The following is a 24,465-nucleotide window of genomic DNA, read 5'->3' on the forward strand; positions in this document are numbered from 1 at the left end:
CTATTTATAAAAATATTATTTCTAATGGTGATTGAATCATGAAGGACTTCTGTAATAGCATAATTTTCTACTTCATTTACTTATTTTATTGCAAACATTTTGAGGTCGATCAATTCCCCTGACCTGAATAAAGAGGGCTGCTTTGAATTGTATGTTATCCCTATATCGACCATATAATTACCCTTCAGATTATTCGCAATGGTTTATATTTAGAAACAGTTTCACTGAAATTGCATTAAATTTATCTATTAATTCATGCTGATGTTTTTTCCAGGTTTGGAAGACGACCGCGAGTTCCCCGTGGAGATCATACCCCATTTGTTCCTGGGCAACGCCGCCAACAGCGAGGACAGCCAGGCCCTGGCGAAACACAGTATAACGGTAACACAAAGAGTTCCTCAAGTTCCCTACGTAAATTTAATTTCTATTTTTGTTTCCAGTATATTTTGAACGTGACCCAAGATTTACCCAACGTTTTTGAGCACGGGGGCAACATCAGGTACATGCAGATCCCCATCAATGACCATTGGTCGCAGAATCTGGCCAGTTACTTTCCGCAGGCCATTGAATTTATTGGTAAGGTTTTATCGCTGTTTAAGTGTAAAATTCCCAGTGGAAACAATTATTAAATTGTTATCTAAATGTGGGGGACAAACTTGTTTTGATAATCACTCTGTGGTACACACAATTCATTAATTAATGTCTTATCTTGTCCTGAAATATCTTAAGTAAGGACAAAGAAAGGAACAAATATCAGTTGTCGAATAACTGTTGGATTTTTAATATCACAAATGGTGTGTCACTCCTTGTTAGGGGAAGACATCAAAATCTAATAAGAGGAAGTGCCAAAAATTGAATTTTATCCTAAAATAATATCTATGAATTTTTTATATTGCTATTTTCTTTTATATAATAAGAAGTAGAAATGGTTGATTGTAAATTATAATTTGTTTCTCACTGAAAAATATTATTTGCATAATTAATACAATTATTACTATGTGCGTACGTTACATATGTTAATTGATATCAGGCATAATTAGTAAATAAACAATGGAACTTCCCTTTACAATATAAATATTTATAACTGTATTACAAACTATTAATTCATGAATTCTGAAACTCGACCAAAAATTGAATGAAAACGTCGACAAGGGCGTTTCCAAACACACAAAGGCCCCATACACAAGTTCGTAAGAAATTCATGAATTGGCACACCGGTCTGTAACGTTGGGGTGGGAAACCGGGGACGGGCGGGAGGCTTGGAGGGATGTAAAGTGCTTCGCAATCGATCTACGTCCACGCCTCGTTTCTGAACGAATGGAACTGGAATCCAGGCCAGGAATTCATCAGTTTAATTTGATTGTCTCGCTAAAATATTTATTTGTTGTTAATTTTTTATTATTATTTGGACTTAAATAATTAGATATATATTAATGGAGGAAGAAACTAAACAAAGAAATCAATATTTGAAAGAAAATGAATGGTTTTAAAGGCAAATATAAAAATTTAATCTGTTATTATCAATAAATTAATGTTTATTGATAACATAAATATGTTTTTTTATCAAAATATATATAAAAAACAATATAATAACATGATTTGTTACATGATTCCATACAAATTTATTAAAAATATTCACAAATATATCAACATTAAAAATACTTTCTGTCTTTAATAATAGTTATAGATAAAATAACTATGTTTATTATCAAAAAGGGTTTAAAAAACAATAATATAGGTACATTATTTTTTACCTAAAGCCAATTCTTCGTTGATTCCACACAAGTTTACTAAAAATATCATCAAATCTATCAACAGTAAAAATGCTTCCTAGTTTTAATAATAGTTTATTATAAATTTATCTAATAATTTTCAAACAAATGTTTATAATATATAAATAAAACATACTTTTAGTTAGGTCAGTTGAGGTTAGACCACGTTAGGTTAGGTGAGGTTAGGCTAAGTTAGATTAGGTTAGGTGAGGTTAGGCTAAGTTAGGTTAGGTTAGGCTGAGTAACTAAATATAAAATATTATGAATTTTTAAAATACCATTATGTTCATACAATTTATCTATTCAACCAATCAGATTGGTTTCAAACTTCTCTAAATCACCAACATTTGCTCCCAATAAAATTGACTATTAATAATAAGTAGTCCATTATAATCATTGTTCAATGTTCTTAAAATTTGATGCCCAACAGTATTAATCAGTTCCCAAAACCTAGAAAAACATTTTTAGACTTCATCAGTTCATTTATTTATTCTTTTTTTAATTCTACGCCTCCGAAAAGTTTTCCAGTCCGAAAATAACCGGCCGTTCCGACCTTATGCACGGCCGCAACGCAAACATTCCTCTCGCTTTGGCCGTGAAACCTTCGTTTGGGGCTTTATTGATTTTTTGTAATTGTGTGGGCGCACGTCGGGCCCGAATTATACCTTCCGCCCACGCGAGAAACAACGGCACACGTTCCACACGGTGACTCGTCTGTTTGCGTGTGTGTGTGTGTGTGTGCACGATTTTTGCACTGTTCTTCGTATAAATATGTTTTACTAATTGTTTATGATTGTTTTACACACAACATTTTATTGACAGCAGTTTGTGTGTTTTGACAGTGAGGGCAACACTATAAATTTTTGTTTTAGTTATTATACTACATGTAATCAATTAGTACTTGTATGTAAACAAACATTATCTATAAGTTGGTAGTAATGATTGAACTAAATTGTCATTTATTGGTCCATTAATGGTCGGATACCAAAGCTCCCACACTTGAAGGACCATCGATCTTTACATGGAAGTTTGCGTAACAAAATCTGTCTGCGATTTGCGTCCATTCATCACGAACATCTGTGCCGTGACTTTTTCCAACGAGTTATCATTACCATCGATCCCAGTGTCGCCAACCCAAATCGATTAAGAAGCCGCCCAATAAACAAACCAACATTAAACCACAACGGCCCGTGAATCCCCCGTCAATCCGCGACACGTCAACGTCGCCGACGACGGCATAAATAAAGGTGGGCCGCTTTCAGCTGGGCTCGCCCCCGCCCCCGCCGGCGGCGCTTCCATTGAGCCGGGCCATGAATGGCGGGCGGGGGGTGCGCCGCCGATCTGGGTCACGGCGCCCGAGAGATTCATTCACGTGTCGACGCCGTCCCCGGGTTTCACTGGTTTCACCGCCGCCCCACTACGTCCCGTCAGAAATGGAGCACGTGGACGGGCCTATGTTGGGGGTGTCTTTTTTTGTTCGACGGGTGGATGTTGCCGGGACCGTTATGTAAATTGATTGATTCGTTGCTTGTCACAGGGATGCTGAGTGGTGGCTTTAAAATCTTTTATGTTGGATGTATGTAAAAAATACTTCATTAATTATTTTTAAAATAGAAAGGTATTCTTACACTTAAACCTTGATACTTAAATTCAAATATTTCAAAATTATATATAAATTCAAAAGAAAATATTCTTGTATAATACTTATAATATGTTTTAGTGAATGATTGTTCATGTAAAGATTCAAATATTTCAATAATATACAGAAATTCAAGAGAAAATGTTGTAGTGTAATACTTACAATATGTTTCAGCCAATGATTGTTCATGTAAATAATTTTATATGTAGATAATTTCATAACAGCATGAAAAATGAGAATAAAAACTGTTTAAAATTGTCTAAATTTAATTAAAATTTCTTCAAAAATCATTATATCGATATTATAAACTTATGACGATTGAAATATTTCAAAAATAAATATAAATTCAAGACAAAATGTTCTGTAATACTTATAAAATGTTTCAGCCGGATTAAAAGCTTATGAAGATTCAAATATTTCAAAAATATATATAAATTCAAGAGAAAATGTTGTTGTGTAATACTTACAATATGTTTCAGCCAATGATTGTTCATGTAAATAATTTTATATGTAGATAATTTCATAACAGCATGAAAAATGAGAATAAAAACTGTTTAAAATTGTCTAAATTTAATTAAAATTTCTTCAAAAATCATTATATCGATATTATAAACTTATGACGATTGAAATATTTCAAAAATAAATATAAATTCAAGACAAAATGTTCTGTAATACTTATAAAATGTTTCAGCCGGATTAAAAGCTTATGAAGATTCAAATATTTCAAAAATATATATAAATTCAAGAGAAAATGTTGTTGTGTAATACTTACAATATGTTTCAGCCAATGATTGTTCATGTAAATAATTTTATATGCAGATAATTTTATAACAGCATGAAAAATGAGAATAAAAACTGTTTAAAATTGTCTAAATTTGATCAAAATTTCTTCCAAAATCATTATGTCAATATAAAAAACTTATGACGATTCAAATATTTCAAAAATAAATATAAATTCAAGACAAAATGTTGTTCTGTGATACTTATAAAATGTTTCAGCCAGATTAAAAGCTTATGAAGATTCAAATATTTCAAAAATATATAAAAATTCAAGAGAAAATGTTGTTGTGTAATACTTACAATATGTTTCAGCCAATGATTGTTCATGTAAATAACTTTATATGTTGATAATTTTATAATAGCATGGAAAATGAGAACAAAAACTGTTGAAAATTGTCTAAATTTGATCAAAATTTCTTCCAAAATCATTATATCAATCATTAAAAACTTATGACGATTCAAATATTTCAAAAATAAATATAAATTCAAGACAAAATGTTGTTGTGTAATACTTATAATATGTTTCAGCCAATGATTGTTCATGTAAATAACTTTATATGTTGATAATTTTATAATAGCATGGAAAATGAGAACAAAAACTGTTGAAAATTGTCTAAATTTGATCAAAATTTCTTCCAAAATCATTATATCAAAATTAAAAACTTATGACGATTCAAATATTTCAAAAATAAATATAAATTCAAGACAAAATGTTGTTGTGTAAGACTTATAATATGTTTCAACCAGATTAAAAGCTTATGAAGACTCAAATATTTCAAAAATATATATAAATTCAAGAGAAAATGTTGTTGTGTAATACTTATAATATGTTTCAGTTAGTGATTGTTCATGTAGATAATTTTATATGTAGATAATTTTATAATATCACTGTTTAAAATTATCAAAGTGCTTCTAATTTTTTTATAATAAAATGTTGTGTAATACTTATAATACCTTGTAATTATTCATGTAAATAATTCTATAATAGCAGGAAAAATTAGAATAAAAAAACTATGCAAATTGAGTTAAAATTGGCTATATAATTTGGATATTTCAATAAAATATTATTAAAATCGTTTAATAAAAAATATAATGAATAAGCTCTGATTTATTCTGAGGGTTTAACTCTTCAAATAACCCCTGAAAGTTTCAAAGAAAGAGAAAATTGGAACAAATATTTATTAAATCATCAAAAGAATGTTTACTCTTGTTAAAATAAAGTGTAAAGAGGTGAAATTTAAACTTAAAATAAATGATTTTATAAAATAAAACTATGTATTCTGACAAAAGTCTCCTCTTAATTGTGACTAAATTGTCTCAGAAATTCAATAAAAATACAAGTTTCACAATATATTGTATGTTTCCGTTTCCAGACGAGGCGAGATCTCGACAGAAGGGCGTGCTGGTCCACTGCTTGGCGGGCGTCTCGCGCTCGGTCACCATCACCGTCGCCTACCTGATGCGCAAGTGCTCGCTCAACCTGAACGACGCGTTCAACGTGGTGCGAGCCCGCAAGTCGAACATCGCGCCCAACTTCCACTTCATGGAGCAGCTGTACAACTACGAGAAGGAACTGAACCTGGACGTCGCCTCCAACAGTCCCGCCCCTTTACTCGAGCAAATCAGGCTGGAGCAGAAGAACCGGCACCGACGGCCGTACGACAGCAAGCGCAACGGCGTGTGCCAGAACTGCGGCCTGGCCCGCGACTGCAAGTGCGGCCAGCACACCGAGTTCCTCAGCCCGCTGGCCTCCATAGGCGTCAGCCCCGACTCGGGCATCGAGTTCGACCGGTGGGGCACCGGCACGCCGGCCGACTGAGACACCCGGGGGGGATCGCAGTGGAAGTTTTAGGTCGCCCGTCGGCTGCGCAGTCCTCCCTCGTACCGTCTCCTCGTGTCTTGAAATATGAATGATGTTAACGCATTTTTTCCACTCCTTTCGTTTTATTTTATGTTATTGTTATGCAAAGTTGGGGTCGTGGATGTGTGCGGGGCGGCGCCGTCCTTATCTTGTTGCGGTCGTCGTCGTTCGCACCGGGTGCGTCACACCAGTATTATTTGCATTTTACTTTGTTTACGGAAAAAAACCCTTTTTACTATTTTTAGAGTATATATTTTTATACGGAATTGCGCAATATTTATGAACTGAGTCTATTGTATTGGGTGTTAATTTCGAAACTAATGCAGTAGTAAGGCGTTGTTACGTTTTTTATTGTTCTGTACGTCTTCCAAAAGTTACAAGTTTAAACGTGCTACCTGTACGTTGTACGTTCCCCCTACCTTTGTACTTAGGGCAACTAGATGATATGTTTTCCCTTTATTCAATTAACAACAACAACTTAAAAATATGCACACATGAAAGAGTATTATTTAAACGTCCTCCAAAGATTTATATAAATAACACAGTACTGTGGGTACTGACTTTAGGAATATACATTAATTTTAATGTAGTCACTCAGCAGACTAGTTTTTAAGCCACGTACACTTGTATATCGTGATTTGTTTTATAAAATCATTGATGATTTTAATGTACAAATATGTATGCAAACATACTTGTCATATTAAAACCATATCATAGTTGTAGTATTTTGTATGTTGTTAATTTGCCTGATAATGTAACATCACTAAAGTAACACGTAGGTTTATAATTTTGCTAATGTTTAGGTGTTATTTGAATGTATGCTTGCATATGTACCGGTACAGAAGGTTGGATATTTTTTTAGACGTTTGTAACAAATCCGAAACTTCAAAAAAATCACTTTAGATGTACATATACAAGTGCCATATTTAATTTATTAAATATTTTTATATAAATATATATATATTATATCTTGCCATAACTTTCCCAGGAGTTATAGAGAATCAGAATTCCAAATCTAGATGAGATGTCTATATTTTTCTTAACAAAACTAAAATTATCTATGTAAATATGAGTCCTTTTTCATTTTTACTGTTTAAGGTAAATTAGGCCCATACAAACGTTGTACGTCCCTTAAAATGGCAATATTAATTAGGGGAAGTGGAAGAGAAAATATCATGAGATAATTAGGATTAAGAAACTTGTGATACTTTTGTGTTTGGATGACCGATACAACTTTTGTATGGGCTGATAGAGTTAATGAACGGAATTTTGCACTGCTTGAAGTTTCTCAGTTGTTACGTTTACTATTGATACGAGAGCCCGATTGTGAAATGTTCAATGTTTCGGTTCAGTCTTCTATTTTTGCCTTCCACGAGAAATAGTTGTTGGGTATTTTGCGATTTGTGGCTACGACAAAGCAGGAATATTACATAGAAATTAAGGACTAAGTATGACTTTAAGATTAAAACATTGTTAATGTATATGATCAGTGGTTGTACAAAGTCTTTTCAGGGGCATTGTTTAGAAGCGTTACAAGTCAATACATGCACCAAAGAGCGTTTGTTGCCCTTTTTGCAGGCCACTGTAGATATATATTTTCAAATATATTATATAAAGATATGTAAATGTTTTTATGTTTACAAAATTTTCTAATTAAGAGACATTCCTAATTACCTTTAACACTTGTTATTATAATGTTTCATATTTTTATTCTTCCATTGTCATAAAAACAAATTTATATGTTATTTTATATGTCGATATTTATAAATTAATGTTTCTTCATAATATTTGAAAAATAAATTTTTAATGTGATTTTACGACTTTTATTAAACATCCATTCTCATTAATATTGATACAAAAATATCATAAATTAAATTTAAAACGAAAATTCCTCACCTAAAAATTATAATAAAATGGTAGTTAATATTATTTAATGTTTTTTCAATAAAATAGTACATTTTTACAATTTAAAATACATTTTAAAACAGCTAATAATAATAAAAAAAACTTGGAAAATAGTTCTTTAATGTTTAATGTGATTTATGACTTTTATTAAACATCAAATATTAAATTTAAAACAGAAATTCCCCTCTTAAAAATTGTAATAAAGAGGCAGTGAACATCAATTCATATTTTGAATAGAATAGCAACTTTTTACGACTTAAAATACACTTGAAAATTGCTAATAATAGTCCATATTTAATATTTCCCAATTTTAACGTGTTGTTCTCAATTAAAAATAAAACAATAATGGGGGGAAACTAATACAATAAAAAAGGGAATTCTTTAATAAATGATAATTTATTTATTGCATTATAAATATTAAAATAAAAAAACAGGACATTAAACTCAATATTACAATAATACCACATTCAGAACTTCAATACAAAATATCACAATAACAAAAATCGAATTAATCAAAGTAAAAATACCTTAAGACTTACGTAATACAACACATTAACTCCTAATGAGACATTTTTATAGATCACAAAAGGGTATAATCTGGCACTATCGCCTCTTTTTCTTTTCCGGCTTCCTAACCCTGTGATGCAGTGGCCTTCGAGGGGAAGTCTGAGGTGTGCTTTGCTCAGAGCTGTGTTCACCTTCATCGTCATCACTGTCATTCTAAAACAACATAAGTTTAGGCACGTAAACTAGATTTAAGACAGTTATATTAACCCTTCCATAGTCGATGGTGTAGTCTGTGGAGACTGGGTTAGTGAAGATTGTAACACCCAGGCAAAGAATTTGGAAGAATGCAGCTATGTATAGTCCGTACTGTATGACTGTTGAAGTCATATCTTCAACTCCAATGTTTATTGCGGAGTTCATGGTGGTAAATAAGTTGTCAGACCTAAAAGTTATTGTTTTATTTTAAATTACACTTAATATAATAATATTACCTGGTATTATATTATTATTACTATTAATATTAAAAGTTATTAAAAAAAGCCATAGTTTATAACATTTGTATTTTCAGGACAACTTATCAATACTTCAGTGGTGCCAACTACTAAGTGAAGTTGTTTCAGACACCTTTTGTTTGTTTTAAAAATGAAACATTATTGTTTTTTTAATCACACTACTTTTAAAAAATAATTTGTGACAAATTGAGTCCAATGTAATTGATATATCTCCATTTAAATGAGGGTATTAATTATGTATTTTTATATATTGGCAAACCTGCATTAAAATTATTTAATAATATTCACTAATAACTAAATTCGCCGCTTATTTAACTTAATTTATTTAACTAGATTTAATACAACATCATTTTTGACAATAATAATTGAATACTGAATAATAGTGACTGAAAACTGAAAACCTGAAATTTACAGTAAACTTCCCTTGAAGAATTTCAGGATGCTGATTTTGAAATAATAATCGTTGTTTACGTCGTTAATTTAACACGGTTTTAACCTTGTTCTGACACAGTTATACAAATATACTTTAAGTTCGTTTAATTATAACCCAAAGAAAACTTCCCTCGTTAAAGTTAGATAATTTTCCCAGCTTTTCACAGCTGGGTTAAAAATAAGTTGACAGATGACAGAGTTTTCCCGTATAATCAATATTTTAGTCATATAGTCCTTTATTTAGTTAATACAAATCAAATATATGAGTGTGGTGTGTAGTTAAGATGAGATGGCTTTCACAACTGTGCTTGGTCCAATGTTATATACTAGGAGTGTTGCTATGGGGTGTTTCAGGCGAATTAGGTAACCCCTACCAAATTCTGGGGCTCAGCAGAAGGGCCACACAACAGGAAATACGCAAAGCTTATCTGCAACTTGCTAAAGAATGGTAAATTTATGCACAATTAGTCACTGAATATTTATAACTTTGTTGGATTATTCATTCATTCATAATTCGTTCAAGGCATCCAGATAAAAACAATGATCCCGGTGCTGAGGACAGGTTTGTCAACATTAAACAGGCGTATGAGTTACTGTCAGATCCTGAACGAAGGAGGAAATTTGATAACAAAGGAATAACAGAAGATGACTTCTATAATAAGCCAGATTATCCATCATTTCACACCACAACTCCACTTGAAGAGTTCTTCACCCAACACCACTTCAATTTCCAGGACAATGATATTACTTTCTTTCACAAACTGTCCATCACCACGAGGTAAGTTGGTGTTAATTCCCTGAGTAGTAATTTAGTAATTTTATGTTCCTTCCAGGCAATATGATAAGTTGATAGTACCCAAAAGTGAAAAGGTACCCCACCTGCTCTTCTTTTACGCAGACTGGTGCTTTCAATGCCTGCAAACTGCCCCCTACTGCCGTAAACTCGTGGACAAACTCGAGCCCCTCGGCATTAATTTCGTTACGGTCCACGCGGGGCGCGAACAGAACTTAGGACGGCGTCTCAGCATCCACACATTGCCTTGCCTTGTGCTGTTACTCGATGGTAACATCTACGTTTACAAGGAAACCATCACGAGTGTACAGAAAATTATAGGTAAGTAGGGTCGATTGTTGCCAGTTTATTGTTGTTGTTGTTGTGGCCCTTTTTAGAGTTTATTCGCAATCACATGCCGTACAAGCTCGTGCCCAAAATCACCGAGGGCAACGTCGACGACTTCTTGAACGGCTGGAGCGACAACAGGGTCCGGGGTTTGATATTCGAGCCGAAAAGGACCATGAGATTGAGATACTTAGTCACTGCCTACCATTTTAGACATAGGGTCGCCTTCGGGTAAGTATTAAACTAAAAAATTGATGAAATATCTGACATAATGTGTTGTGTAGATTTGTGGACTCAGAAGAGGTCAGATCCAGGTACCAGGTGCAAGCAGAGAAGGAGACGGTGCTGTTGTTCAACGAGAACGTCTCCCAACCGATGGCCAGCATCTCCATGAACGATATTCCGACCTCCACTTTGCACACCATAATCAGTTCCAATCAGTTCCTGGCCTTGCCCCGTTTGTCTTCGCAGGTGCGTACCAGTTACTCCTCAAAGTTCTCCATGTTAAGTCCAAATTGTAGGTCGTTTTAGAAGACTTGTGTCCCTGCGAGTGGCACAAGCCCAAGAAGAAGCTGTGCGTCATCCTGGTAACTGAGGACAGCACCAGTCACGACCAACATAGAAAGTCCTTCAGGATTTACGCCCAGAACTCGCAGTTCAAAGTAGAAACTGTCCGTTTCGCCTACATTTACCACGACAAACAGGCTGAGTTCGTAAACTCCTTAATCCCCGGTAAGATCTTTCATTAACTAACTAACTAACTTGGAAGTAATTAAATTTGTTTTATAGACGGGCAATCGGTGGAGCCCCTTTTGAGCATAGTAATCCTGTGGAGGAAGGACACGTCCCACGTGAAATACGAATGGATCACCGACAAGTGGGAGGTGGAGAACGACCTGAACTACACGACGCAGAAGCTGGAGAACACGATCAGCCGTCTGCTGAAGTCGTCCGAGGCCTTGACTTACGAGGCTTTCGTCAAGGATCTGTTCGACGAACATTCCAAGGGGATATTTTCGAGGATCTTCACCAAAATCGTTTATTTTATCGAGTCCACGTATGAGGAGGTGGGTAAGAAGGAGCTGCTGGCTGTGGCCTCGATTTTGGGGACGATTCTCTTCATCGTGGTCGTTGGCTACATCATGATGTTTTTGGTGTACGTACTACTAATAGTAATTACGTAATATTTTGCTTTAATTTATATTTACAGGCATAGTACAAAGCTAACTTTAATTAGTTTTTTTTTCTTTCAGAGTTTATTTAAGTTTTTATTCTTATAAATCTCAGAAAATTTTAAAAAATATAAAATTTTCTTACGTATTTTTATTAAATTTCAATAAATTTAGTCTTGAATTTATGAACCTTTTTTAAAATTTGCTTAATTTAGACTTGAAAATATTGAATTTTTGATTTTTTCTTCTAAATGACAAACAAATATAAAAATATAAAATTTTCTGACATATTTTTGTTAAATTTTAAAATATTTGGTCTTGAAAACGTCAAATATTTGAAAATTACTTAAAAATAGTGAATTTTTGTGTAAATTTTCATATTTATTCAATATTTATATCTTATTTTTTGTATTTCAGAGTTAATTTAACATTCCTATTCTTCTAAATGTCGAAAAATTATAAAAAAAACTAAATTTTCTGAGGTATCTTTGTTAAATTTTAAAATATTTGGTGTTTTTTAACATCAAACATTATAAAATTTGACCAATTTACATAAAAAAGAGTGAATTTTTGTGTAAGTTTTCATATTTTTTCAATTTTAATGGCTTAAATTTCAATCAAAATTGTTAACTTATATTATTTTTTATTTTTCTTTCAATATTTATTATTTTATTTTCAAAAAATTTAATTTGAAAATTTGACTGTTCTTTTAAATATCTAAAAATTAAATAAAATATTAAATTTTCTTAGATATTTTAGTTAATTTTTAAAATATTTGAACATGAAAAATGTAAAATTTAACAGTAAAAGGACACAAGAAATTACTGATTTTTGTTTCAACAAATGTTTTGTCACCATGTTTTCAATATTTTTAAGAAATTTCATTTATAATTATATTTTTATCAAGTATATTTGTAATTTTGTACAGTAAATTAGAAGAGGAAAACATCAAGAAGCAACAATCACATTCGAAGTCGGGCAACAACAACAACAACACCTCCAAAAGCTACACCCCCGAGCTGAAAATCCACGACCTGCGTCCTGAAACCTACAACGGCTTGGTGCGGATGCTGAAACCGGGCTGCAGGACCATTGTCCTGCTTCTGGACACCCAATCGAGGGCCCAGCTCATACCGCCTTTCCATAAAGCAGTTTGGCCGTACAGAAAGTACGTTAAATACGGTTTAATTTTGATTAATGTAATGAATTCGTTGCTTACAGAAATAAGACGTTGATGTTCGCGTACTTGAACATAGAACGGGGCCTTAGCTGGTACAAGGAGCTGCTCCAGTTGTCCCTCTCCGACGAGATCGACCTGAACATAAACCCCCGCAACTGCGTCGGGACTGTTCTATCCTTGACGGGGCACAGGAAGTACTTCTGCATGTTCCACGAGAAGCACACCGACTCTAAAAGAACCAGAAAGCCGGTACGACTCGATACAATACAATTAAATATACATGTTGTTGTTGTGGTGGTTGTTTTCAGGGGGTGAGCCACAAAAGGACGGTGACGGACAGGGATTGCGAGAGTGGCGCGTTCATCGGCTTCGATTCGGACAGCTCGGACGACGACGACGACGAGGTGCTGCTGCAGGGCAACCTCCTGGACGGTTTACCCAACTGGCTGGACCGACTGTTCGAGGGGTCCACCCAGCGTTACCACATAAACTACTGGCCGGATTTTCCCATCAAATAAACACCGGTTTGGGTTGGTTAATTTACGATTTTGTTCGTTGCGCCGTTTTTCAGTTACAATCAGCAAACTTGTTTGTGGATATACAATTACACGGGACGTGTGGTTGTATGAAACATATCCTGTCATTTGTAAATTCCATGTATGTTATTTTTTCAAGGCATTTCGTTAGGTAACTTAATATGAGTAGGTTTAATATAATCAAACGTTTTATAATCGATTGTTAACGTCACCATTTGAACAAATGAAGTGATTCTAAAATATTTGCTATTATGGTAATAATAGGTCGTAGTTTTATTCAATCTAATTGAACTTTCTCTCTCTCTCTACCCGATTTGTTTTTTGAACGAGAATGGATTGTTAGTATTTCCAGGATAAATATTCACCTCCTATTATCAATCGTACATTCCTCGGGGAACATCTAGTCAATCCCCACGCCCCAAAATAAAGCGTCAGGATTGACCGATAGATGGTGAATATTTTTCGTGGCCCTTTTTGAAGTTTTTCAGCTTATTTTTTATCTTATAAAAATTGCACTGCACAAGAAATAATAAAAAAATTGTTCACATGCGCCTTAGGCACCGCAGTTATGCGATAGTGCTACTTAAAATTTTGGAACTTAGACGGTTTTTCTCTCGCCCCGGGGCAATAACTTTTATAAACGTAGCTAATTTAAAAATGACCATTTATATTAACATTTAGATAGGTTTAGAATTTTAGATGTTATTTGTAGATTGGGAGCAAATCAACCATCAAGTGGTTCCTTGCCCATTTTACACAGGCAGTGAACCAACTCCTAGTTAGAACTGATTTTTTATAAGATAAAAAATTAGGATTAGCAATTAAGGTTTGTAGAATTGAGTCCGTAACGTCGGATTTTAATTAGGGACTCTGCGATCCTACACATTTTGATTATCGACGACCTAACGTCGTCGCAGTTTCAAATTTAAACAAATATGTAGCTCTAAGAATATACCATCAAATCATTTATTTGTTGTTGCGTTATGTGATTTTATATTGCCCATATTTGTATGTTTCCTCTGTTAAATGTGCCATATATTTATTGTTATTTTTTAAAAGACATTGTTGTAACCTGCGTTGCTTCTTGGTTTATTATTTATTTGTAAATATATAATTTGTCCATTAAATAAAGTGATTTCAATTGACTAAAATTGTATTTAGAAAATAAATATAACTATAGTAAAAATGTTAAAAAAACTGTTTAATAAGTTTCAACTTCGTTGTCCGTTCCTTCAACTTCATCTTCATCAACAGTTTTGTTTTCTTTACTTTCCTTTCCTGATGTATAAGATCTGGGAAGACTTTTAGCCGTTACTTTGGTTTCGTTTTTCTGTAAATTATAAATTGTACCCGTTTTAAACTCAATAAATATTAAAAATCAATTGGAACCTTGGTTTGTTTGACTGAACCAGCACTGTAGATCCTCTTTAAGACCTGTTGCCGTTCCCTTTTGGAAGCTTTGGACGAATTACTACGTGGAGGCACCTTTTTTTTCTCCAGTTTTAGGTGTTCAATAGCACTTGTTAATTTTTCTATATTATCCCTAATAAAACAATTAATTAAATCAAACAGTATTATATTTGTTTCCACTTACTCCCTTCTTTCTAAGACGTGCTGAGTTTGATTATTTTCGCTTTGTAGTCGGGCAATTGTTTGCTTCAGAAGGTCCACTTCAGTTAATAGTTCAAAAAAGTGGTCCTGCAGATATCTGATCTCTTCATGCTTAACGTCTTTGCAATAAAACAGTTCTGTTCTTTCCAAGTCACTTTCTGGGCTACAGTTTTTTATTCTGCTCATGTAATCATCTGAAAGAAGGGGCCGTTTTAATTTGTTGCTGAGCTTACAAGATGTACCTTTAGCTGAGTTCCTGGCGGTCTCCAACATTTCAATAAGTGTCTGGGGGTCCTCAGGAGTGTCACTGCAAATTGCTACATTAACAAAGCATGTCTATGTGCGTGTAAATATGCAAGTACCAAGTAGATTGAGCTTTTGAATACTGATCGTCGTCCTTTATGTTTAAAATCAGCTTCATCTTGTCGCTTCTGACTTTAGTTTTTGCTTTATTTTTGCGGTAGTAGACTTCCGGAATGGCGTAACACTTGGCGATTCTGAGGTTCTCCTGCAGCTTTTTAATTAGGGCGTTTTTGTCGTTCAATTCTTTTTGTAAGCAGTCGTTTTTCTCCCTCAGGCTACTCAACATGCCGACGCTCCTTTCGCTGAACACTTTCCTGAAATTAGAGATCTACCAGCCAAATTATAAGCGAGTTTTTAATTTAATTACTTGTTTGGGGTTCATTAGGATCTCGATTTCCCTGTCCTTTCTCGCTAGTTGGGTGGTCAGTTTCCTAACTTTGACTTTGAGCATTTGATTTTCGTCTTTGTAGGATATGATGCGTTTCTTCAAGCGGATTATTTCGCCCCGCAGGTCTAATTCGTCCTAAAATCAGGTTTATTTTAGTAAATTGCGGGTTTGTGCCACTTTTTCTAACCATTGTTTGAAATTGATTTAATAGACGTCATTGTCAATATAAACAACTCGTCGGTTGCTAAGCAACCATACGTAACTACAACTTTGAGAGTATGTTACCCACATTGCAACAAGATACTTTTTTGTAAATTTAGTATACTAAAATATTTTCAAATAAAACCAGCTACAATAAAGCTTGTTCAACTAGTTATTTATTTGAAAAAGTCCTTATAATTCTAAATATAAATTTGAAAAAAACGACCGAGCTGCCACCTGTCGTGACACCGGAACACCGTTTGACAGTAACCATCAGTAAATTTATTTTGAAACTAACAACAGTAAGTAAAATGGTTGTGGACAAAAGTTCTATATCAGGAAATGCACTGGAACAATTCGTCTTGTTGGCAAAGAATGCCAAAGGGCCGGCATGCGTCGAGCTAATAAAACAAGCGCTTGACGCTCCAGGTGTCTATGTGTTCGGGGAGCTGTTGGACATGCAAAGTGTCACTGAGGTAATTATGATTGTTTATTAGTTAACTTTAAATTAATTGCGGTTGTTGTAGCTACAAAACAGCCCGTACAAGAACGCCTTTGATACTCTTACATTGTTTGCCTACGGCACCTACAAGGATTACATTGCTAACATTGGACAGTATCTTGAGCTGTCACCGGCTCAGAAAAAGAAGCTGCAACACCTAACCATTGTCACCTTAGCAACAAAGACAAAGGTAACCTTAAGTGGTGTTGTGTTGTCTTGTTTTAATTGTTGTTTTAGTGCATTCAATACAGCACGTTACTGCAAGAGCTTGACATGAAGAACGTTAGGGACTTGGAGGACTTAATTATCGAAGCAATTTACGCAGGTGCCCGCACAAAATAATTCCCCACAATAGTCCCAATTATACAACTAAAAATTTCAGATATAATCCACGGAAAGCTGGACCAAAAGAACAGTCTGCTCGAAATAGATTACGCCATAGGCAGAGACATTAGAGCCAAAGACATAAACGTTATAGTCAATTGCTTGGATGAATGGTGCAAGGCTTGCGAAGGGGTTTTGAGCTGCGTAGAGACGCAAATTCTTCGCGCCAATTCAGAGAAGAACCAGTCGATCTCGAGGAAGAATGAAATCGATCAGGAGATCGTTAACATTAAGAAGACGCTGAAGACGCAGTTGATTGAAAGGTCTGAGGTCTCGGATGATGCAATGGCTACGGATAATAGGGAGGCTGCGGCTTCAGGGGAGAAGTTAAAAAAGACACCAAAGCTAAAAGGTATAAGACACAGTGGTAAGTTTTGGTTAAAGTCATAATAAAGGCAAGAAGGTAAATCACTATTTCTTACTAAGATACAATATATTTAAAGTTATGCAATACTGTTGATAAATCATAAAATTTATTATAGAGTTGTTTAGTACTATTTTGTCCTTGCTAGATATAAAGTAGAAAGATCAAATTGTTAACAATTTAATAAGTAATTCACTAATAAATTGTTATTACTCACTGAATTTTAATAATCCTGACCTGCCCTAATAAATTCGTTTTGTTTATGTTGTTTTATTTAAATTTTATGATTTTATTTATAGGTATAAAGCTACTGAGATAAGTGAGTGAGGATTGAGGAAGGTTTGCCAGAAACTCTAATACTTCTTTATAATGTTTTCTTATTAGTGTCATTTTCCATATTTGTGATAAATAAAATGTTGTATTCTTGATTGTGGCTTTATTATTTACTTCCTTTAGCTTTTTAAGTTTAGGTTTCATCTTCTAGATTGTGTATCCCATTTAAAAACAATAAATAATAACTATTAATTTACATAATCATCTTATTGTATCAAAGTAACTGTATGAAACTGTGTTCACAGACTGTAAAAGTGAAGATTTCTAAGGACTTTAGTGTTTTAAGTCCAGATAGACTTTGTTACCATCATTTCCTATATTGTATATCTCATTTAATAACAATAAATAATAAATTTAATAAGTATTTAATTTATATAATCATCTCATTGTATCAACGTAACTGTATAAAACTGTGTTCATAGACTGTAAAAGTGAAGATTTCCAAGGACTTCAGTGTTTTAAGTCCAGATAGACTTTGTTACCATCCTTTCTTATATTGTATATCTCATTTAATAACAATAAATAATAAATTCAATAAGTATTTAATCTATATAATCATCTCATTGTATCAACGTAACTGTATAAAATTGTGTTTATAGACTGCAAAAGTGAAGATTTCCAAAGACTTCAGTTTTGTCTAGGTAGTCTTTATTACTATCCTTTCCTATATTATATATCTCATTTAAAAACAATAAATAATAAGTTTAATAAGTATTTAATTTATATAATCATTTTATTGTATCAACGTAACTGTATGAAACTGTGGTCATACACTCCTTTTAGTAAAACTGAAGATTTCCAATGACTTTCAATAAAAAATAAAAGTTTTATGGTAGATTATTTAATGTAATAGATTAACTTTAACTTTAATTTTGAGTTCCAAATTGTATCTCACAGACTTTGGACCAGAGATGGGTTGAAGACATAAATAATACACCAATTTTATTCACTTATATTTATTTCCATATCTTATATGGTTACATATTACGGAGTATTCTTTGAAAACACTAAACAACGTACACAGGTACACATAATCGTAAGCTTGACTTAAATCTAAGGTATCAATATACAACAGTCCGGACAAAAAATACGTCCACGAATCTTTCGTCCGGAACTTCAGGACTCAGGTCTGACTGTAGTTCTACGTTAGGGCTCATTAATGGGAGAAATCAAGTCAGATCTTTTCAACGGTACGACCACAACGTTGCGTGGAACATCATGGAAAATTTAAGGACCAACGTATTTCTTGAGGTACCTTCCGTTGAGTACTTAAATCGGGGTCGGATGATGCACCACGCACCTTGGAATACAACCGAGTTATACCTCGATAATCTTCTTCAAAGAGTTATCAAAGAGAAGATTACAGTCTTCATTGTATACAGACTTATTTCCTACCACAATTATTGTTTGCTCCTTTCCATCAAATGTTACATGAATGTGATGGAAAGGGGAAAACAAGTAAGTAACAAACATTGGGTGATGAATATCTATTAAACACTACATCTTTAAGACGAACATAAACATCTTGTTACATCCTACTTAAATAAACCACAACCTTAGTTAATATCTACAAGTTTTGTAACATTTATACATTGTTAGCGAACATTTAATAGAAATTACGTATATTTATTATGCTTAAACTTACAATAATACAATCTTACATATACTTTTCCTTGAGAAATATATAAAATGTCTTTTCACAGCACCAATAAAATACATGTTTAGTAATAACGAAGACATCCCACACAAACACGTGTAATTTTAATTAAGTAGTCGAAAGCATTAACAAAACTTTATACCCTGTATAATAATTTACATATAACTGTAAAAGAATCAACAATAAATTTTATTATTATAGTATCAGAACGTTAGCTATAAGAATATTAATATTTATCTAGGAAACATTATAATATATTTTTTTTAAGTATTATACACATTTTTTATATATATATACATTTATTAGTTTTGATATATTTATGTTCTGATAGTTTGTTCACACCATCATGCTTCTATTATTATCCAGAAGGAACTTTCCAATGAACAAAAATAGTATTTTATTCCTACTAGCGTTTATATACATTTATTTATTACATTAAACCTTCTTTGATTAAAAACCCTTATCTATAGTTTAAAATGTTAAACACCAACGTTTAATTGGAAGAATCGTTGTGTCCACATGCAGTTGAGTCCCAAGAACCTCGAACTCAGGAAGACGTCGCCACCCCCTTCTGGATAAAGCCGAATAAAAATCACAAGTAAATTTCACAGGTCCGTTTAGTTAGTCTACACTTGCACAGGATTCCTCCTGCATTTCAAACTAGACGTCCTAGTTATGGGCGACTGCTATAAGGTGAGCTCCTTGAGCTGGGCGCCGGGCAACAGGGCCAGCGGCCCGTTGCCCACGTTGGTGCAGTTGTTGTTCATGATCTCGTTGTGGGGCGACTGGGGCGGCGTCGTTTGCGTCGCACTGTCCTGCGTCTCCACCTTCAAACGTTCTGCAATGAAATGAGGTGTTAAATAAGTCCTGAGGCTTAGCTTGTGGTGGGTACCTTCGTCCGCTTCGATGGGAGGCACGTGCTTCTGGATCTGTTGCTTCTGGTCGCAGGTGGCGGCCGTTACCATGACGGCTGCCATCATGCTTCCGGATCCGGTGGTGGCTGAGCTCTTGTTGATGGCGCTGTATCGCATGGGCATCATGCTTTGGCGGACGTTGCGTTCAGGCCTTATCAGGATTATGTATAGCTGTTTTTTGGACAAATTGATTGATTTATCACACCCCCTTTTAGTCCATCTATGTGATTACTTACTTTGGGAGCAAATAAGCAGACCAAAGTCACACTGGCTGAAAGACTTATGGTGACTGACATGCTGGTTATCCTTAAAGCCACGTGGTTGGCAGTTCCGAAGTACAATGGTACGAAAGCCAACCAAATTACGCAGGTCGTGTACATGGTGAATCCTTAAAAAGACCTCCAATTAATACATGACTCTTAAGAGAAGCACCACATTGAAGTAATTATCAGTAAATAGTGGCACAGTGACAAAGTAAGTACGTGCCCCACAAACCCAGGCAATAATAACGTATAAACATCAAGCTCAATTGCCCCAATTCATTTGCATTTAACCAACGAACCGGCTACGTTCCATGTACAGCATCCAAGTGTGTTTGCACGCCGTTATTAAGGACATAATTTGTTACCTATGTGTTTGCTCTCGTTGAACGCTTCAGGTATTTTCCTGGTGAGGACCGCGTAGACGGTGCAGATGACGATCAGGAAGATGGGATAGGCGAACGCGATCATGTACGAGGCGTCTGTGTACGACGAGCAAACTAAGAGATTGTCCTCTCTGGTGGGGTAGTGGTGCATGGCCCGGGCCGGGGAGATCACCATCCACACGCCGTTGATCAAAATCTAAAGATACAATTTATAAAAATATGGAATTCCACAATATGTAATCAAAAACGTAGAAGTTCCTAGATTTCTGTGTTTTGACATTTTTAAAAATAGTTTCAGTGCTTCGATTTTTTATTATCACAATTATTACCTATTTAACTGCTTAATCAATGTTTCTATCGTCATTTATTTTATTTATATTAGATTAAACTTCACATCCAATAAGGATATTGAACCAGAAAATGTTTTTTCTTAGTGTACTAATTAAAATGGTTAAAAAAATTTAATCTACAAGATTTTTCCTATTTTTTTGTTTAATAAAAAAGAAAAAGATCAATTTATGAAACAATCAACAATTTGATTTATTTGTTAAATAAATTTTCAACTTAACCCAATTATGTATTGATTTGTCTTTTATTAATAATATATTTTGTAAATTTTTTGAATAGTCAAGTTTAATTTTAATATTTTAAATTATTTGTGTTTGTTTGACAATATTTTTTTCTTAAAATACATTAAAATTTCAGTCTTTTGCCTTTAAATGTTAAATTTTTAAAATTCCATTTTGTTTCAGTTTTGGAATTTTAAATAATAAATGCAGATTATTTATTTGAATATATTTTGGCAATGATTTTTCTTAAAAAATTCATTTTTTCATCATTTTTTTTACCTTTATTGTGAAATTTTGTAGAAAATTTAAATTTTTCAAGTAATTTCTAACAAATATTTAGTTTGGAAATTTTGGTTTCTCTTCAGAAATTCCATTTTTTTTCATTTTTCTTACAAATTTTCAAATTTTCAATAACAATTTTTCAACATATTAATTGTTATATTTAAAAAAATTAAATATTTCATTAGTTTTAGACTATGTGTAATTTAAAGAAGTAAATTTTAATTTTTTTAGACATTTTTAACAAATATTAACCTTGAAAATTTTGTTTTCTTTTTATAAATTTGTTTTTCCTACAATTTTCTTATAGAATATGAAATTTTCAAAAAAAAAAAAAAATTCCAAAAGGTCTTTATTTTTCCAAATTCTAAAATTATTATAATTAAAAAGTTCATATTATAATTTTTTTTTAATATTCTTGTGAATTTTTGAATATTTATGATCAATTTTTTAATTACTGATCTTCAAAAAAATTAAATTTTAATTTTTAAGTAATTTTTAATTGATCCTGACCTTGAAAATTTTGAGTTTTATCCAAAAATACCATTTTTTATTAATTTTCTTATAAAATTCCAACTTTTTAATAACAATTTTCGGAAATGTATTTATAAAAAAATATTTTAAATTATTATAATTATAAAATAACTATAAAATTAATAATTATAAAGTTATAAAGTTCATATTATAAATTATTTTTAATATTCTTGAATATTTTTGAATATTTATGTTATTTTGATTATTTATATTCAAAAAAATCAAAATTTAATGATTTTTTGTCTTTAAAATGTGAAATTTTCTGAAAATTAAAATTTTTAAGTAATTTTTAATTGAGTTATCTACAAAAATTTCATTTGTTTTATTCATTTTCGATATTCTTGAATATTTTTGAATATTCAGGTTCAATATTGATCTTCAAAAAATCAAAATTTAATAATTTTTTGCCTCTAAAATGTAAAATTTTCTGCAAATTAAAATTTTTAAGTAATTTTTAATTGATATTGACCTTGAAAATTTTGTGTTATTCTTCAAAAATTTAAATTTTTTAAACATAAAATATTTGAATTATTAAAATTTCTAAAAATATTTATATATATTTAAATAAATATTAAATTGTTACAAATTTTCCTATTTTTGAAACATTCCTATGAATTATTAATTTTTTTTCTTCAAAAATACCATTTTCTATTAATTTTCTTATAAAATTTCAAATTTTTAATAACCATTTTTGAAAAAAATCATATTACAATTTATATTTAATATTCTTGAGTATTCTTGAATATTTAGTTTCAATTTTGATCTTCAAAAAATTAAAATTTTACGATTTTTTGTCTTTAAAATGTAAAATTTTCTAAAAATTAAAATGTTTAATTGATATTGGCCTTGAAATTTTTTGAGTTATCTCCAAAAATTCCATTTGCTTTATTTATTTTTATTATTCTTGAATATTTTTGAATATTCAGGTTCTTAAATCTTAAATTTTGATTCTCAAAAAATCAAAATTTAAGATTTTTTGTCTTTAAAATGTGAAATTTTCTGAAAATTAAAATTTTTAAGTAATTTTTAATTGATATTGACCTTGAAAATTTTGAGATATCTCCAAAAATTCCATTTGTTTAAATACAAAATAATTGCATTTTTAAAATTTCTAAAAATATTTATATAAATATTAAATTATTTTTAAAATTTCCTATTTTTGAAACAATCCTGCAAATTTTTAAATGTTTAAATTTTAGTGGATGATAAGTTTAGTAATTCTTGCCTTCAATAATATTAAATTTTCTTACAAATTTTCATAATTTTTGTCAATAAAAATGTGAAATTTATAACTATATATTTTTAGACTAAATGTTAAAAGTTAATGAGTTTAGAAATTATCAATATTTAAATATTTTTAACTTGTCCAGGTGATTGTAAATTAAAAGCTGTCGAAAACGTAATTGACAACCGGCTAATTAAAACTGCAATTGCCAAAACTCCATCAAATCAAAACACAAAATACCGAAATTCAGCAATATTCAGCAAACCCGTTCCACTTTCATAACTTTTGATTGGATTTCCCAATCGGGAGCCAACTTTACACGGCAAACGTCCCTTTAGAATGTCACGAATCGAACTACAAAGAATTAAAATCAAACAAGTCGACGTTCTTGCAAATACCTGCACGAACACGAAGCCTTTGCAGATGATCAGCTGCGATTTCGGCGAAATGAACTGCGGCCTCTTCGCCGTGTGCTTTCCGGCGTTAAAGATCCTGGCGATCCTGTTGGTCTTCGTCAGTATCGCTGCGTAGACTATCGAGAAGCTCAGTCCGGCGCCGAACCTGCAACAAAAAAGTACAAAACCGACGTTGTCCGATTAGTTGGAAAATTGAATTGTTTTGTGCAAAAATCCCCATTATCTGGACGACGATAGTTCCAAACGGCGCACACAGAAACAATATAAATTTGACCCGGTGATTGGGTTTTTTGTGTGTGTCACCGATGGATCGTTGGAAATGTCGGCGGTATCGGCAAACATCATTTGCAGCAGTCGTTGATTTATCAGATGATTTGTTCGGGAATTAATGCGATCCGTGGATCGTATGAATAATTTATTACAATCGTATATTCTGATATCTTAATCTTATGGTATTACCATACCATCGTGTTTTTCGTTCCAGACTTATAAATGTTAATGTAATGATTAAAAGAATTTTTTGTGGCAATTTATTAACGTTGTTGACTGAGGACTCTATATATAACTGCCAAAAATTAAATGTTAACTTAATTTATTTTAAGTTAATTAAATTCTAACACGTGCTTCGTATGTTTTCAATTAATTTATAAATGTAGTGCATAATAATAATAATAATTATTAATAACATTATAATAAAACATTTTTAAGTAAAAACTGTTGTTG

General features: G+C 32.4%; 6 protein-coding genes across 8 annotated transcripts in view; 3 read left to right on the forward strand and 3 right to left on the reverse strand.

Moving 5' to 3' along the window:
* The window catches only part of LOC109601033 (dual specificity protein phosphatase Mpk3), a 41,901-nt gene extending 34,037 nt beyond the window's left edge, over positions 1 to 7,864 (forward strand). Inside the window, exons 3-5 of the mRNA XM_020017237.2 lie at positions 275 to 381; positions 441 to 576; positions 5,565 to 7,864. Coding sequence (XP_019872796.2) covers positions 275 to 381; positions 441 to 576; positions 5,565 to 6,010 — 689 coding nt within the window. The 3' untranslated portion in view covers positions 6,011 to 7,864. The remainder of the gene's footprint in view (positions 1 to 274; positions 382 to 440; positions 577 to 5,564) is intronic.
* A 470-nt stretch (positions 7,865 to 8,334) lies between these two features.
* Positions 8,335 to 9,076, reverse strand: LOC109601024 (protein anon-73B1). The gene is made up of 3 exons (XM_020017226.2): positions 8,956 to 9,076; positions 8,732 to 8,906; positions 8,335 to 8,677 (listed from the first exon to the last, which is right to left on the reverse strand). The coding sequence occupies exons 2-3, from the start codon at positions 8,882 to 8,884 to the stop codon at positions 8,561 to 8,563; spliced, it is 270 nt and encodes an 89-aa protein (XP_019872785.1). The 5' UTR covers positions 8,885 to 8,906; positions 8,956 to 9,076; the 3' UTR covers positions 8,335 to 8,560.
* Positions 9,077 to 9,306: 230 nt separating this feature from the next.
* On the forward strand, positions 9,307 to 14,068 carry LOC109601025 (dnaJ homolog subfamily C member 16). Its single transcript, XM_049967451.1, has 10 exons — positions 9,307 to 9,856; positions 9,932 to 10,186; positions 10,242 to 10,522; positions 10,579 to 10,759; positions 10,813 to 10,999; positions 11,050 to 11,260; positions 11,318 to 11,684; positions 12,629 to 12,868; positions 12,922 to 13,129; positions 13,189 to 14,068. Exons 1-10 carry the CDS (start codon positions 9,693 to 9,695, stop codon positions 13,396 to 13,398), a joined length of 2,304 nt encoding a protein of 767 aa, XP_049823408.1. The 5' UTR covers positions 9,307 to 9,692; the 3' UTR covers positions 13,399 to 14,068.
* A 483-nt stretch (positions 14,069 to 14,551) lies between these two features.
* LOC109601026 (uncharacterized) lies at positions 14,552 to 15,923 on the reverse strand. The gene is made up of 7 exons (XM_020017228.2): positions 15,906 to 15,923; positions 15,698 to 15,853; positions 15,390 to 15,658; positions 15,270 to 15,334; positions 15,011 to 15,221; positions 14,806 to 14,959; positions 14,552 to 14,746 (listed from the first exon to the last, which is right to left on the reverse strand). The coding sequence occupies exons 1-7, from the start codon at positions 15,906 to 15,908 to the stop codon at positions 14,618 to 14,620; spliced, it is 987 nt and encodes a 328-aa protein (XP_019872787.2). The 5' UTR covers positions 15,909 to 15,923; the 3' UTR covers positions 14,552 to 14,617.
* Positions 15,924 to 16,180: 257 nt separating this feature from the next.
* On the forward strand, positions 16,181 to 17,597 carry LOC109601027 (COP9 signalosome complex subunit 7b). Of its 3 annotated transcripts, none has more exons than XM_020017232.2 (5): positions 16,181 to 16,395; positions 16,447 to 16,611; positions 16,659 to 16,746; positions 16,804 to 17,172; positions 17,469 to 17,597. In XM_020017232.2, the coding sequence occupies exons 1-5, from the start codon at positions 16,231 to 16,233 to the stop codon at positions 17,486 to 17,488; spliced, it is 807 nt and encodes a 268-aa protein (XP_019872791.1). In that variant the 5' UTR covers positions 16,181 to 16,230; the 3' UTR covers positions 17,489 to 17,597. The 3 variants fall into 3 exon arrangements, with proteins under 3 accessions (XP_019872791.1, XP_019872790.1, XP_019872792.1); XM_020017233.2 differs by having other exon boundaries at positions 16,183 to 16,395; positions 16,804 to 17,157; XM_020017231.2 differs by lacking the exon at positions 17,469 to 17,597 and having other exon boundaries at positions 16,804 to 17,385.
* An 881-nt stretch (positions 17,598 to 18,478) lies between these two features.
* Positions 18,479 to 24,465, reverse strand: part of LOC109601030 (metabotropic glutamate receptor 2) — a 235,979-nt gene continuing 229,992 nt past the window's right edge. The window contains exons 11-15 of the mRNA XM_049967446.1: positions 23,725 to 23,887; positions 20,702 to 20,915; positions 20,310 to 20,461; positions 20,052 to 20,244; positions 18,479 to 19,997 (exon numbers count right to left, since the gene is read on the reverse strand). Coding sequence (XP_049823403.1) covers positions 19,846 to 19,997; positions 20,052 to 20,244; positions 20,310 to 20,461; positions 20,702 to 20,915; positions 23,725 to 23,887 — 874 coding nt within the window. The 3' untranslated portion in view covers positions 18,479 to 19,845. The remainder of the gene's footprint in view (positions 19,998 to 20,051; positions 20,245 to 20,309; positions 20,462 to 20,701; positions 20,916 to 23,724; positions 23,888 to 24,465) is intronic.

This window comes from Aethina tumida, chromosome 5 (assembly GCF_024364675.1).
Source record: "Aethina tumida isolate Nest 87 chromosome 5, icAetTumi1.1, whole genome shotgun sequence".
Taxonomy (NCBI): domain Eukaryota; kingdom Metazoa; phylum Arthropoda; class Insecta; order Coleoptera; family Nitidulidae; genus Aethina; species Aethina tumida.

Bases quoted from the DNA above. Each gene is read 5' to 3' on its own strand.
- LOC109601024 (XM_020017226.2), bottom strand. From the start codon at position 8,884: ATGAACTCCGCAATAAACATTGGAGTTGAAGATATGACTTCAACAGTC. The intron at 8,678-8,731 runs GTTAATATAACT...ATGTTGTTTTAG, and splicing joins ACACCATCGACTATGGAAGG to AATGACAGTGATGACGATGA.
- LOC109601025 (XM_049967451.1), top strand. From the start codon at position 9,693: ATGAGATGGCTTTCACAACTGTGCTTGGTCCAATGTTATATACTAGGA. The intron at 10,187-10,241 runs GTAAGTTGGTGT...TGTTCCTTCCAG, and splicing joins AAACTGTCCATCACCACGAG to GCAATATGATAAGTTGATAG. The intron at 10,523-10,578 runs GTAAGTAGGGTC...GGCCCTTTTTAG, and splicing joins GAGTGTACAGAAAATTATAG to AGTTTATTCGCAATCACATG.
- LOC109601026 (XM_020017228.2), bottom strand. The intron at 15,659-15,697 runs GTAATTAAATTA...TTTGGCTGGTAG, and splicing joins TCCTAATGAACCCCAAACAA to ATCTCTAATTTCAGGAAAGT. The intron at 15,222-15,269 runs GTACATCTTGTA...CCCTTCTTTCAG, and splicing joins CGCCAGGAACTCAGCTAAAG to ATGATTACATGAGCAGAATA.
- LOC109601027 (XM_020017231.2), top strand. From the start codon at position 16,231: ATGGTTGTGGACAAAAGTTCTATATCAGGAAATGCACTGGAACAATTC. The intron at 16,396-16,446 runs GTAATTATGATT...CGGTTGTTGTAG, and splicing joins ACATGCAAAGTGTCACTGAG to CTACAAAACAGCCCGTACAA. The intron at 16,612-16,658 runs GTAACCTTAAGT...TTGTTGTTTTAG, and splicing joins CCTTAGCAACAAAGACAAAG to TGCATTCAATACAGCACGTT.